The 14,031-nt window shown below is 36.8% G+C and overlaps 1 protein-coding gene across 11 annotated transcripts in view; it reads left to right on the top strand.

The window, feature by feature from the left end:
- SLC4A7 (solute carrier family 4 member 7) overlaps positions 1 to 14,031 on the top strand; it is an 85,082-nt gene that overhangs the window by 58,043 nt on the left and 13,008 nt on the right. For all 11 annotated transcript variants that reach the window (XM_062603579.1, XM_062603580.1, XM_062603578.1 and 8 more), the window contains 8 exons: positions 2,257 to 2,372; positions 3,683 to 3,840; positions 5,724 to 5,811; positions 6,745 to 6,891; positions 8,138 to 8,241; positions 9,764 to 9,938; positions 12,246 to 12,379; positions 12,928 to 13,173. In XM_062603579.1, the coding sequence (XP_062459563.1) occupies positions 2,257 to 2,372; positions 3,683 to 3,840; positions 5,724 to 5,811; positions 6,745 to 6,891; positions 8,138 to 8,241; positions 9,764 to 9,938; positions 12,246 to 12,379; positions 12,928 to 13,173 (1,168 nt within the window). The remainder of the gene's footprint in view (positions 1 to 2,256; positions 2,373 to 3,682; positions 3,841 to 5,723; positions 5,812 to 6,744; positions 6,892 to 8,137; positions 8,242 to 9,763; positions 9,939 to 12,245; positions 12,380 to 12,927; positions 13,174 to 14,031) is intronic.

Genomic DNA, 14,031 nt, shown 5'->3' with positions numbered 1-14,031 from the left:
TTACTAGGTAGACTTCCTTTTAGCAGTAGCCTTTGAGGTTTTTATCTACTGAACTGGAAAGGAGAAGGAAAGAAGTTGTTCTGTTAGTGAGAGATTTCAGTAAATGTATTTCACAATTAGAGGAGATAATATCTGACTGATATACATAATAAAACAGTATCATATGGAAATGCTTGATCAGGTCTGTAAAACTTAGTAGTCTTCTCATGTGAGCAGAGCAGTCTGTCCAGCTGCAAGACCAGCAGAAGGAAAGCTATTTACATGTGGTTTAAAATCAGACAGGTGTTCCTGTATTGGTGCCAAAACTTGTGAATCTTGACTGTGACTGGTTGGAGAAATTTTGAAGGCAAACTTTTTAGAAGAATTGGTATCGCAGAAATAGATTAGTTTACGCTAATGCGTAGAATCCTTATTTTCTCCTCTTTGGTTGTTTCTCCACATTTTGTTCTAGTCTCTGCTTGCTCTTGCTCTCAGAGCATTTGTGTAAAGGGCAAAATGTTGCATTATTGTTCATCTTTCATCAATTACCTTTATTGTTATGGGGGGGGGGGGACGACGTGAAAGAAGTTTGTGTGTATCCACTTTCATATTATGCTCTTCTGCAACAACTGCTTAATATTTCTGTTCTATTTCTGGTCCTACAAATACATCTTAACATCAACTCTTATGCACTTAAAAGACTGAACAGCTGATTTTGCAGGTGGTTGATTGCTGTTAGTCATTCTTGTGAATAACGCATACATCTTGGAGCAGAAGGGTAGAATTGTGACTGCTTTGTTTTCCCTAGCTTACCTAATGTTGTATTTCTAGGGTTAGCTAATTACTTGTGCGTGTTAGGATTCACAAACAAAATTACAGCTTACTAACTTCATTTGGTTTTTGCTTCAGGAAAAGCTACCCACACCACTTACATCCCTATGAACTGTAAGAATGAAAATTAATGGTAAAAGCTTGGGCCTGCATGTTTCTTTGATATGATGGCTCTTTGAATGAGGGTGTTTTTTGTTTTTTTTTTTTTTTTTTTTTTTTTTTTTTTGTTGTTGCTGGTTTTTTTAACTAAATTTGGGGATCAAATAAAGCTAATTCGGTTATCATTTGAAATGCTAAAAAAGTCAAATTACTAAATTATAAACACGGATGCAATTAGTTATGCAGTAGTACTTAAGATAGAGCAATAGCCAACAGGTAGCCAAGTGAGGACTTCAGTTTTATCTTGGGTGGTGCTTGGCCTAAATACAAACTTTCTGCATGTAATACAATGTTGAGACTTTTACTCTTTGTCCAATGTGGTTTTGAAAGCATGTTAAAGCATGATTTTATCACCGTATGTGAAAGGTCTAGTGTAGACAAGCAAGGCCAAATGCACTTCTAGTGCATGTTAAACTGAACAAGTAAAAGCTCTATAGTGCAAAAGATGGGATTTGGGCTTGGTTATGCATGCCTAGACCAGCTTTTAAATGGTAGTTGGGAAGGGATAGCCGTGGGACAATATGGTATTCAGGTGTACAAACACCTGGGTTACTTGCCTTTTGCACCCTTAATGAGCCGGGAATTCACTGTTGCTAATAGCATGGCAAGCTATATAAAACAGTTTTGTCTTGAAGCAGGTGTCAAAAGGAAGCTGTATGTTTAATAGTTTCATTGCACGTGCCTCTTCAGCTAATGTGTTAAGAGACACCATTTCATATAGTAACATCTGGTCAGGTCAATACTTGGAGCTTTGGTCTGTAGATGGGAATTGTGGTTTGTAAGCAGTCTCTCCTTCATGTAGTACACAATTTATTTGTGCAAGTTAGTTAACTACTAGGGTATTGTTCCTTGTAATTGTAGTCTGGCTTGCCAAGGCTTTTACATTTGAAATAATTGCTATAGAGAAGACTAGGGAGCAGAGGTGTTGCTTTTTGTGTTTGAGGACTTATAAATATAGCAAAGATGCTGTCTGCTACTTACTAGAGCAGTTATGATTAAAATGTCAAAAGTTGTTATTTTTTTTCTGCACTTTAAGTAGCTCTAATTTACTGGTGACTGTTCTGCAAATGGCCATCATTTGGGCAATACTTATGTTTTTTAATGATGTCATTATTTTGACAACACAGTGACTTGTTAATGTTGCATTTATGATACTAATGTAGGGCACCCTTACTGAATAATTTGCACATTTGCTTTAAGCAAGCTGCCACATTGAGTGTTGGTAGTGTCGCATACTTGGTTCAGTTCGTACACCATTTTGAACTTACCCCTTTTGTTTTGGTTTAGGGCTGTTAGCATCTCCACAATCAGCACCTGGAAATTTAGACACTGGAAAAACCGGAGAGGTTAAAGGTACCGGGGCAGGAGGAAGCAGAGAAAATAGCACAGTTGATTTTAGTAAGGTAAGTAACCTTAATGTTTAGCAGAAAATAACTATGTAACAAAAAATGTGGTTGTAACTTCCCTCTTATTTACAACTAAGAAACATATAGGTACACATGTGTAGGAATGTACACAAGACATATGTACTTAGCTGTAATTTGTATGTACAAGTGCCACAATGTGGTGTAGGCTAAATGCGTCAAATGTATTTGAAAGCCCTCCCAGTGAGACTGAACTTTGTTTCCTTTGATCTTTTCATTATTATGGTAACTTCAAGAGTGCAGTTGCTGTGCTTTCTCATGAAGAGGGAGGTATTTTCAGATTTGCTATAAAGACTCATAAAACCAGTATTATAGATAGTGTTGTAACGTTTTCCCTAGCACAGACTTTCTGGATTTTTTGTAAAGAGGGCTTTGAAAGGAAATTTGTTTTGTATGTTTTATGAGTTTGCTGTTGAAAAGTTATTATTGTGCATCTTAATCATTAGGAGCATACAATACAACTTTCTGAAGGAAATCTTGTGTCATACTGTAAATCCTTTGTATTTCTTTCATAAATTTAAATTTTCTGGACAAGTTCCATCTGTGAAACTAAGAAAATTGGTCAATTATGCTTAAGGAAAGCTAACTTACACCGTAGTTCAGATCTAATCATGGCAGGGGCCATATATTCCTGTCACAGTTTTTGTTTTTTCTTGGCGTGTCCTTCTGTACACCTGCCTTGTCTCCTGTTGGGCAGGAGTCAGCCTCCTGGCACTGTAGTTGTGGCACACTTGGTGTGGGACTCAAGAGGCCACCTGTGAGTTCTCTAGATAGCCGTGTAACTGGTGCTTGTGTTTATGTGAACAGAGTTCATGTGCTGTACCATTTTCTGATGCTCTTCTGTAATTACAGAAACAAATGTCAGTATTTTCAGCCATCGTATTTTTGAGATGAAGACAAACATACAAATTATATTTCAAAATTATGACCTATTTGAAATATACAGCTGTGAAACAACTACTTGCATTCTAGAAACTATGTGTAATTACATGAACTCTCCGTAGTTAATTTTGTGCATAGGTTTTATTATATCCCATCACAGAATGTTTGTTATGATAAGCAATATTAGAAAGGTGGTTTTGCAGTTTGGAGTCTTCTAGAATATGGTAGGTAGTAGTAATTCTAACTTCTAGAAAATAGTTTATTAGTTGGCTGCCTGACGTTTTCGGCATATGTTTGTCTTTTCTGTACTGTGGGATATATAATTTGCCTTTGTAGCATAGATGTCTAGTAAATATTGATAAACTTACGTAAGGGAATAAACACTTGTTTCATCTTTGCATGAATAGGTTGATATGAACTTCATGAGGAAAATACCTGCAGGAGCAGAAGCGTCAAATGTATTAGTGGGAGAAGTAGACTTTCTAGAAAGACCTATTATTGCTTTTGTGAGGCTCTCCCCAGCTGTGCTTCTCTCAGGTCTCACAGAAGTTCCGGTTCCTACACGGTAAATAACTGCTTAGAAGGTCTGGCTTTACTTACACAAGATGATAATAATATTTAAGATCTCAAAAAGTTATACCTTTTTATACCTACTGTATTAAGCTCAAGAAATGTAAACTTTTGTTTAACATGATGTCAGTCATTTGGTGCCAAATTTAAAGGAATAAGATTCACTATAAAGTCTCTGGATGCTTCAAATGCATATAATGATTCTGTCTTAAACAAGTGCAGAAGCTGAAACTGGTAGTTGACCTGCAGTAAAAGCAGTGAATTCTCCAAGCTTGTGTTGCCATTTTAAATATCGCATGAAGATTGCTATACATCCCTTCAGCATGGCACAGAGTGGCAGTGGGAAAGAGTCCACAAAGTCTGAAAGTCTGTCTAATTTGAAACTGTGCTCATTGTATAGAAATACTCTGTATATGAATAACCTCAGTGGTGGAAAAACTTAGTTTTTTCAATTACATGCCCAAATCTATGTGGCTAACACTGGGGTAACCAGTCTTCAGCTAATACATTGAATTGTTTTTCAGTCTGCAATATTCTATCCTTCCTGATGCACCCACCCTCATCCCCCCGATATCATGGGTCTCACAGTATACTGTGTGTAAATTACCACAGTTCATCAAACATGAAAATGCAGGTCCCATGATAAAGATGGCAGGCTGTTTTGTCAGTCATCATAGAGGGCACTTCATTTTCTGTGCACATTGATGTATTTGTCTGTTCTGTGGTGTTTGGCATAAATTTATCCATTTATGTGTTTTGGTGGTTGTCTTTTTAATATTTTAAAATTATCAAAGTGCTTGCTTGGTAATTTTCAATTTATACACTCCTACTGAAAAGCAAAAATAATCTTAGCAATGTTCTGTAAATAGGAGAATATTTGGGGACTAGTTGCTCATAAAGTTTCTTGGGAAGTTCCAGAATTTCTGCATACGGATTATTGTATTAATGTAGCTAAAATTATCCTGTCCTGAATTTTTCAGAATGGTTTAGACTTGCAGATTTGGAATAGCATATTTGATTCTAAAGACGCGGTTTCAGTAGGACAGTCACCTTGCAAAGGAAAGATAACTGAGCTTTTTGTACTATATGGGGAAAGAAGGCGCTACTTTTTAAAAGTATGTTGTTTGTACTTAAAAATTTTATTTTCATGGAGTATAGGAAGAAGGTCATGAAAACAATTATGGAGGTTTGGTGCTTTGTGTCTGTTTAAATATATAAGATACTAATCCTGTTTGGTGGTGTAATAACTGTTACTCTGATTGGAAATGGAGACTGTTAACATACGGTGTGACCCACACCCAGATTGAATTCCCTTCCTAAAATGTCACTTTTACCTCCTTAGGTATTCAGAATACAGACTTGCTTCCACTGATACAGGACCAGGATATGTCCATATGAGTATGCCCAGTGTGTTCCTTGAAATATATCAATGTATCTGTTATGTGACGAGCCCAGTCACAGCAAGTAGGAGGGGTTTAACTCCCATGAAAGAGATAATTGATCATCAGAGAGGCTAGAGCAGGTCATAAAGCTCCTGGGCCCTCACTAAAAAAGTCTTTGCCAGTGGGAATGTCAGAAATGCTTATAACTTGGAGGAAATATCCATTGAGCTCTAGTCTGTGGATTTCTACTAGATATCAGGCATTATAAGAACTTGAAAAATCAGGCTTAATCAGGAAGCTTTTGTAGTAATTTCGGTTCAGGATTCGAGTTCCTTCCATTTGAGGCCAACCTTTTCTTAGTCTTGCAGCAGTCAAGATCTGAAATGGTGAAGAGGATTTTTACTTCACTACTAAATTTTCTTTAAGCATTAGTTTGAAAAACCCCTCTGAGCATATTCAATTGAGTCAGCTGTATTCTTGATTGCTCTCTCCACAGGTTTTTGTTTTTGTTGCTGGGACCAGCAGGAAAAGCTCCACAGTACCATGAAATTGGAAGATCAATAGCAACACTTATGACAGATGATGTGAGTGGTATTTTAAACACTTGTGATTAAAGAAGTCCATAATAATGTGCTTACCAACTGTTTTTAATTAAAATATTCTGGAGTGCAGGGTTAAAATCACCCCACTCCCACAAACTGGTTGAGTAAGTTTACAGTTTTCCATTTATTTCTTGTGTTAGTGAAGTAGGTAATGGTAAATTAATTCTTTCTCTTATCTTCCTTGAAGGAATCCTAAATGTATTTCTGAAAAAAAATTGTAGCTTTGGTGTATAGATTTCCTGTGTGTCTTAAATTAGGAAATTGAACTATTAAATGGAACTGAGCCTGATATGAATCTCTCATGTTTCAGAAAGGACACAGCCAACTGCCCAAGTGTTCTGGACAGTAAGTTTAAGAATGTGATTGAGTCATCAGAGATCTCTTTTGAATCAAAGTGATGTCAAATAATTAGGATTTTACTAGGCATCTGAAGTCATATGCTTAGCCCTGCTGAATGGTTTTGAAGAGCCCCGGGGCAGTTTGGACTTTCAAATACTAATGTTATCTTATTGAGCAAAATTAGAATGTTTTAATTCTGACTTCCCATTGAGCACCACCTACTGAGTTGCTGATAATTATTAGGGCTATCAAGCAGAAATTCTAAGGTTTCTTTACTCTAGAACAGTTTAAAGTTGGAAATGTAAACCAGAAATGGGTCATTTTACAGTTGGCTTCTAGTCTGTTAATACAGTACTTGTACAGTGTGAGAACTGCATATTAAAAGCTTTAGTTGCCACTTCTAATTTTTAAGGTAGCTCTTAATGCAAAAGTATGCAACTAAAGTAAAAGCCTAACTTTTGAGGACCTTTGAAAAATATTCCATGCCTTTTAAAAAATAGTGAAGTGTTCCTTGTAATCACATCCTCTTTCAAAAAAATCAAACCACCACCACTGTTTCGTAATTTCTTCTTGTAGGTTTTCCATGATGTTGCCTATAAAGCGAAAGACCGAAATGATTTGTTGTCAGGAATTGATGAATTTTTAGACCAAGTGACAGTCCTGCCCCCAGGAGAATGGGATCCATCTATACGAATTGAGCCACCAAAAAGCGTTCCTTCCCAGGTAATACTATAAAAACATGCACGTAAATTGTGTACTGAATGTATACTTCAGTAGAGCATCTGGAGAGACCCCACATTAGGGATTGTCAATTTAAGTAAAAAAAATGCAACAGTGCATTGTCAATTTAAGTAACAAACAAAACAGTCAGAGAAACAAAAAAAGTTTTTTTCCTTCTATACTTAAGTAAGTTGTATTTACTATATTTCCTTTCATAATGCTGAAATGAGTTTCTGTGAGATCTAGAAGAACTGATCAGAAGTTGTACCTCAGTGCATGCTATAAATTTATTAATCAAAGAATGATCAGCAAGAATATTGTAATTCTTCTAAAAACTTTTATTTGCATACAGCATTTATTGAAATGTAATGTGTATTGGCTAGCATATAATGTTCACAGAATGTTTATGAATTAGATTAAAAACTGGATCATATCGCTCAGTTGTGGCAAAAGTTTAGAATTAGAACCAGGGCAAAGCTGGACCTTCGAGGGACTCAGTTTTCTTCCCTTTCTTCTTCACAACTGAGGGGAATTGCTGCTGCCAGGATCAAAAGTGCTCTTGATTCAAAAGGTTGACATTGGTGTTGAATCCAGTGGTGATTTAGGGGTGTGGGTGGAATGGAACGGGTGACAGGAGCACAGTCTGTTCATGAATAGCCTGGAGCTACCACTTAACTTGTTTCCAAAGTAAGCAGGCCTCAGGGCTTTTTGCAAGGCAAGCTGGACTGAGAAATTTATGAGGAGCTTGTGAGCAGCTTGCTCAATAGGGGAATGACTTCTCATTTATACTGGAATGACTTCTTACTCGTACTTCAGCTAAACACTGTGTGTGTCAAAAAGTGAGGTCAGTTTCTGTTGGAAGCTAGAGGCCTCTGCTCTGGAAATGATTGAGGTGGGGGGAAAAGAAACATAAAATTTCTAGGCAATCATGGTTGAGCCTCTACTGTGTTTTGAAAAGGTAGCCTTTTTTCATCATGTTTCAGGGACATATTTCTTGTAGAAAGAGGGAAGATATGGTTGTGCAAAGTACTACTAGTAAGAGCTTCTGGGGAGTTTTTGTACAGTTCTAGTCATCTGTACTCAAGATGACTTTGGCAAATGGAGGATTGCTGATGAGCTGGGAACATGATAAAGGTTTGGGAGGTGTGAAGTCTCTGCATGCCGTCTTTGAATTATACTTCTTAGTGTAAAGGCACTCTGAAAGTATGATATTTTTCTTTTCTTTTTCCCCCACCTTTACCGCCCACAGGAGAAAAGGAAGGCACCTAAATTTCCAAATGGATCTACTCCTACAGGAGAGACTCTCAAAGAAGAAGGCCATCATGCTGGACCTGAACTTGAGAGAACTGGAAGGTGTGTTCACTTTCCTAAATAGTAGCTACCATAAAGAAATAAAAGTAATAAACCTTCACAGTTTTTAATGGTGACATTTGAACATAAGAATAATGGTGCGTCAGAGCGCATCCTTTTTCCTTTTCAAGTGTTGAATTCTTGCCTATAAATGCCAATCCACTTAAAGCATTTTCAAGCCTGTGGCAATGTTTCTCAACACATTTGCGAAGGATTTCGTATAAGATGCTGCCTAATTTAACTAACTGACTTTAGGAGTTTGATTTTATAATTGTCAGGAATAAGCAATTATCATAATTGTAGCAGGAATATACAGATTTCAGTATTGGGCTAGGTACTAAAAATTTCAATTTAAATCTGCTTTATTAAACATGTATGAAATGGAACATCCAGGGATATAAAGGGGAAAGAAAATACTTTGGTATTGGTTATGTTTTGGATTTGGTCAGGTTTCTTTTAGATCTAAACTAAAATTGAAGGAATTTCTTTCAGTTGACTTGCATTGTTATTCCCAGTTAGTTCTGAAATACTTGCAAAAAAGTCCAACATTGGAAATATCTGGTTAAGATTAAACCTTAATATCTCATGTATGAGAGAGTATGGATAAAATCAACTGAGAAATTCTGAAAAATATGTACAATGATGTCATCCCCAAAATAATGAACTTCCAAATGAAATGCATCTTTCTCATACCTTTGCAAGAAGGACTTTACAACATTTGTGTTGATTTTTACTATTTTGGCCTTGTTATACTTACTTTCTGCTGTTTTGCAGACAGTATGTGGAGCTGAGAGATTAATTTCTGCCCACAGTTATTGTTAGATGAGACTCTTGTTTTTCTTAGGAATGGAATATTAAATTATTTTTTTATAATTCAAAATAAAATCTTTTTTTTGTAGGTGCAAATTATACCTGATATTTTGGAGTCTTGTAAATTTTTTGGAAATTGACAAAAGCTTTTTAATTTCTTGCGAGTAATTTACTCATTTGAACTGACATGTTTGATTTTTGTATTTCCGTTTTAGCATATCTCTATATTCCAGGTGAAAACACTATTAACAATAGTAGACCTAAATTTATTTATGGATCTAACCATATGCATGTAGAGAATTTGAATCAGCTTACTGGAGCAGTAATATTGAAATGTGTCAATGCAGTGGTCTTGGTTGAGGCTTAGCCCATTTGTTCTGTTTCTTCTTTTGAATGTTGCAAGACAGATTTGACTTAAAGCATTATTTAGGTAAAAGCACTTGCAAAGATATTTTTTTCAGTATCTAGCCCATATACAAAAATACCTAGCCAGCATTTAAAAATGTGGATAACCTGCTTGATTATGTTTGGAATACTACTGAAATGGAATAGATACGATTCTCATTTACTTTTTAAACTGTTATGATTTAATCTGGATTATGAAATAGCTAATTTGTGCTGGAAGTAGGCACTGGCAGTCATGTGTAGCCCATAGTTTTGAACTAGCTAGAATCCTCTAGTGTACAGTTTGACGAGTTTCATCTCACCTATTTAGGCTTTTTGGTGGTTTGATACTTGACATCCAAAGGAAAGCACCTTTTTTCTTGAGTGACTTCAAGGATGCATTAAGCCTGCAGTGCCTGGCCTCGATTCTTTTCCTATACTGTGCCTGTATGTCTCCTGTAATCACTTTTGGAGGGCTCCTGGGAGAAGCTACACAAGGCAGAATAGTGAGTACAAAGAATGGTAGTGGCCAGGCTTTTAGACCTTCAGAGGCAAGTCACTGTGTGCATTTGTCTCATTTATTTATACTTGTATTTGAAGAATTTACCCACAGCACTTGATTAGCCTGCCCCAAAGCAGATCTTCCCCAAAAGGTAATTGCTGTGGAAAATGTGGGGAACCCATGTGAACAGGAGAAGATGCACAGTGGAGGTAAAAAAATGTTTATCCTGCCTTATTGGATGAGTGGCTTTCATGAGAAAAAGGCTTGCATTGCCTTCTTTTTGGCTACATAAAATAATGAATATCAGTAAAGGTGCACCATCCCACTAGGCCTACTTTAGGCAAAGTCAGAAGCTCAAGGTGGATAGTCAAGAACATGTACTGGCCTTGAGTAGTAGGCCTATGAGGATGATAATGCCTGCAGCGTATGGGTAGCAGTCAATTGTGTATTTAAGTAATGGATAGGATATGCATATGCTTTCACTAATGGTATGTTGTTAACTATAAAGTGGCTAAGGTTTATGAGCAGAAAATACTCTTCATTTTAAAAGACTTGAATATAAACCATACACGTACAAAATTTTGGTAGTGTTAATGTTGGGCAGTAGATAACTTTGGTTTTGGGGGCGGGGAAAGAATACTTAAAATCACCAGTGTCAGTAACTTAGTATTTTTGTCGATTGGCTTGTGAGTTAACTAGTCTGAAGTGTATTTTCTGTTTGTAAATCCGTCATGAAGAAACAAGGCTCTGTCGTCTTGGGGGAAGTAAAGATGTATTTAGACATGTCCTTTACAAATTTTAAGTTTCTGGTTAAGCTTATGGGCCCATAGAAATCATTTTGATACTTAGATCAAGTTCTTTAAGCTTGTATTATATTAAAATTTAGTTAACTGTTATATCTCTTTCAAGTAGTGCTGTTGACTCAGATTTTTTGTTTATTGATGTAGCACTTCAAGCTGATAGCAAATGCCAAAATAAATTATCTCATTCTGTGTGCTGTTTTTGACACTGGAAATGTAGGAATGGCTATCAAAATATTGATGTAACTTTTGAGTGTGCGTTATGTATAATTATGAACATATGCTCCTTTTAAAGCTTGATTCTTAAACACCTTCTTTCTTTTAGCTATCTGGAATTGTTTGCGGGTTTGTTGCTGCCTTCAGATACTTGGTGTGCATCATTGAATATAAAATTTAGTTACTGCACACACATGTTCAAGCACAGTAGCTGACACTGTAAGGTACACAGTTTGTCTTTGAAACCTTCCCTCACATTCTCAGAGGTCATCACCTCCACAGTACTGTCCCTGCCACCCTGATCGAGAACCCCGAGGTTAATGCATTGACTGACCAAACGCACTAATTCTCAGGTAGTAAAACAAGAGACTGTGATTATATATATGTTTTTTTCCTAATGTAATTAACAAAGGACTTACGTTTTCGTTTCTGATAGCTCCAGTACAGCAAACCGTTTTGCCCAGTTCTAGGTCTTCCCTGATTTGGAGCTTAACTTTGCATAAATACTGTTTTCTTAGGCTTATGTAATTGTAAAATAGCAAACACTTAAAAATTCCACCAGGACCCCTTTAATCTGTAATCTATGACTTCTCATAATTAGTGTATTTAACTATTTTTAAGTAATTTTCATATCATTTTAGCATCTAAAAAATCCTGCCCCTCTGTTTTGAGGTGCAGCGTAACTTCTTTTTAGCAGAAAAGTGTTAAAACACCTAAATCGTGAGCTGAAGTAAGTATCTTACTTCAGTGAAAAGAAATGCATTACCAGGAGGGACATTGTTTTACTGCTCATCTATTTTTGGTGTCATGTATGCATAAACTGGTATTGTTATGTAGCTTCCCCTGCACCTCCACCTGTCAAGTTTCTTTCTTTTGTAATGCTTGGTTGACTGATGCAGGTTTTTAGTAAGGTATGTTGCAATATATTTGTCTGTTTTCTTTTCAGAGACAGATTATTCTTTCTGTAAACTACATGTTGAGTAACTTTTATTTTCTTATTTTGTGGTAATTGTTGGTATGTTTTTCCTCCGTAGCTGGCACGACTAGTAACTTGTTCTCATGGTTTTGGATGGCTTTATGTTTCTCAGGGACTGAAGTTTGCAAAATCTTTTTTCCATGGTATTGTAACTGCAAAACTGCGTTGTTATTTTTGTCTCAAACATCAATATTAATTGCAATGTTTTTACACCTTGTTTCTAAGTTAATGCATCTTAAAACTGTGTTTGTGCAGATGTGATGCTAAATGATAACCTAAAAGGCAGCATAGTTACAGCAGTTTCTTTTCCCCCAAACAGAGTGCAATAGAGTCTCTCTTTGGAGCCTCATTAACTGGGATTGCCTATTCTCTCTTTGCTGGGCAACCTCTTACTATTTTGGGGAGCACCGGACCAGTTCTAGTATTTGAAAAAATATTATTTAAATTTTGCAGGTAAGTGATGTTTGTATTCTCTTGATGTGCTTTCTAACTTGCTAGCCTGTTACAGTAGCTTTAATTGAAAACAGGTGTGTGCTAAAAGTGTACGTCCATGAAGATACAAATGCAGTGTCAAGAGACTGAGAGATGGATGGGGTTTGGCCAAGCTGTGAGGCACTGGTGAGCCTTGGTGAGAAAATCAGTGATAAGTAGTGGTTAGGACTTAAATAAAAGTTACGTTCTGATTGTGTTGAGATGCTGGCTTTGGTTCTGCAGGGGTAAACAGGGGTTGATCTGCCTTCTAGGAGAAAACATCAAAGTAATTCTAGAAAGATCATTCCCATGATGCTTCCCAAGCTAGGTGTTTGCACCCTCAATCCTAGAAACACACTGCAATGTTGCTTTGATTTGGTGGAAGAGGAGACAGAAAAGTTTCTGCTTCCTTCAGATCTAATGTTAAGGATGAGGAAAGTACCTCTTGAGCTTGGCCTCAGTATCTGTTTTCAAATAGAATATAAGTGACTTTTGGCTCAGTTAATTCTTCTGTTTCTGTCTTCACACAGGGATTATGATCTTTCCTACCTCTCCCTGCGAACTAGCATTGGTCTGTGGACTGCATTTTTATGCATAGTGCTTGTAGCCACAGATGCCAGCAGCCTTGTGTGTTACATCACTCGATTTACTGAGGAAGCTTTTGCAGCACTTATATGCATCATATTTATTTATGAGGCGTTGGAAAAGCTTTTTCATTTGGGAGAACTGTATGCCTTCAATATGCACAATGACTTGAGTAAACTGACTCTATATTCGTAAGTACCAAGTTTCTGTCTGTTAGTAAAATATGTAATGAAAATGTTTGTAGCACAGAGACATACCATTTACTAAACTGCAATGTGTGCCTGTCCTAGGAAGGGGAGGAGGAATGCTGGGGGTGGTATGGGCATGGGAAACATCAGAAAAATTCTATTCTGGATGCTGCGGATTGAATTTTCTGTGTTAGCTCTGGGTGGTTGGAAGGGATAAGGGGCTGTGACCCTGCCTGCTTTAATTGTACCTTTATTAAAGGTCAGTCTGGAGATTAGATCAGAACAGGCATTCTGCCTTTCCACTTCTAGAAATCGTGGTAGTTTACCTGTCCTGGGTGAGGATTAATTCCAGGTGGCTGAGGCATGGATAGGTTCTGCAACTTTCACATTCTGTACACAAGCTGTATAAGTTACTCTGTTGCAACTACCTCATAGCAATTGCTGCTTTCCAATCTTCTCCTCTTTCTTTTTGCTGTTACTTTAGGATCCAGTTAGGAAGGAAAGTGTATTTGTAGAATCATAGAGTGTGGGTTTGAAGGCATGTTAATTTAGTTCCAAACCTCCCCATGAACATTTAGTGCTTTTTCCTTCTTTATCTTCGCACCATCAGGATGCAAGCTTGCCCTTCTATGGTTCTTTGTTTTTTCGGTATCTTGACAAATCTCATAGAAAGAGGAGACTTACTTCTTGCTTACTCTCTGTTTCTCTTCTACATAAATGTTTATGTGTTAAGCTTACGGTTTGGTGTACTTAAATAGCTTTGATTTAATTGGATGTTTTCAAATAATCTTCAGTATGTTATATGGTTTTGGTTGGTTTATTTGGTTGTTTTTTTTTTTTAACTGATATGTACGTCTGTCA

The sequence above is a fragment of the Pezoporus occidentalis genome, unplaced genomic scaffold (assembly GCF_034315485.1).
Source record: "Pezoporus occidentalis ecotype Australia unplaced genomic scaffold, CSIRO_AGI_Poc_V1 ctg80, whole genome shotgun sequence".
NCBI classification, from domain to species: Eukaryota; Metazoa; Chordata; class Aves; order Psittaciformes; family Psittacidae; genus Pezoporus; species Pezoporus occidentalis.
This window is presented reverse-complemented; position numbering and strand designations above follow the sequence as displayed.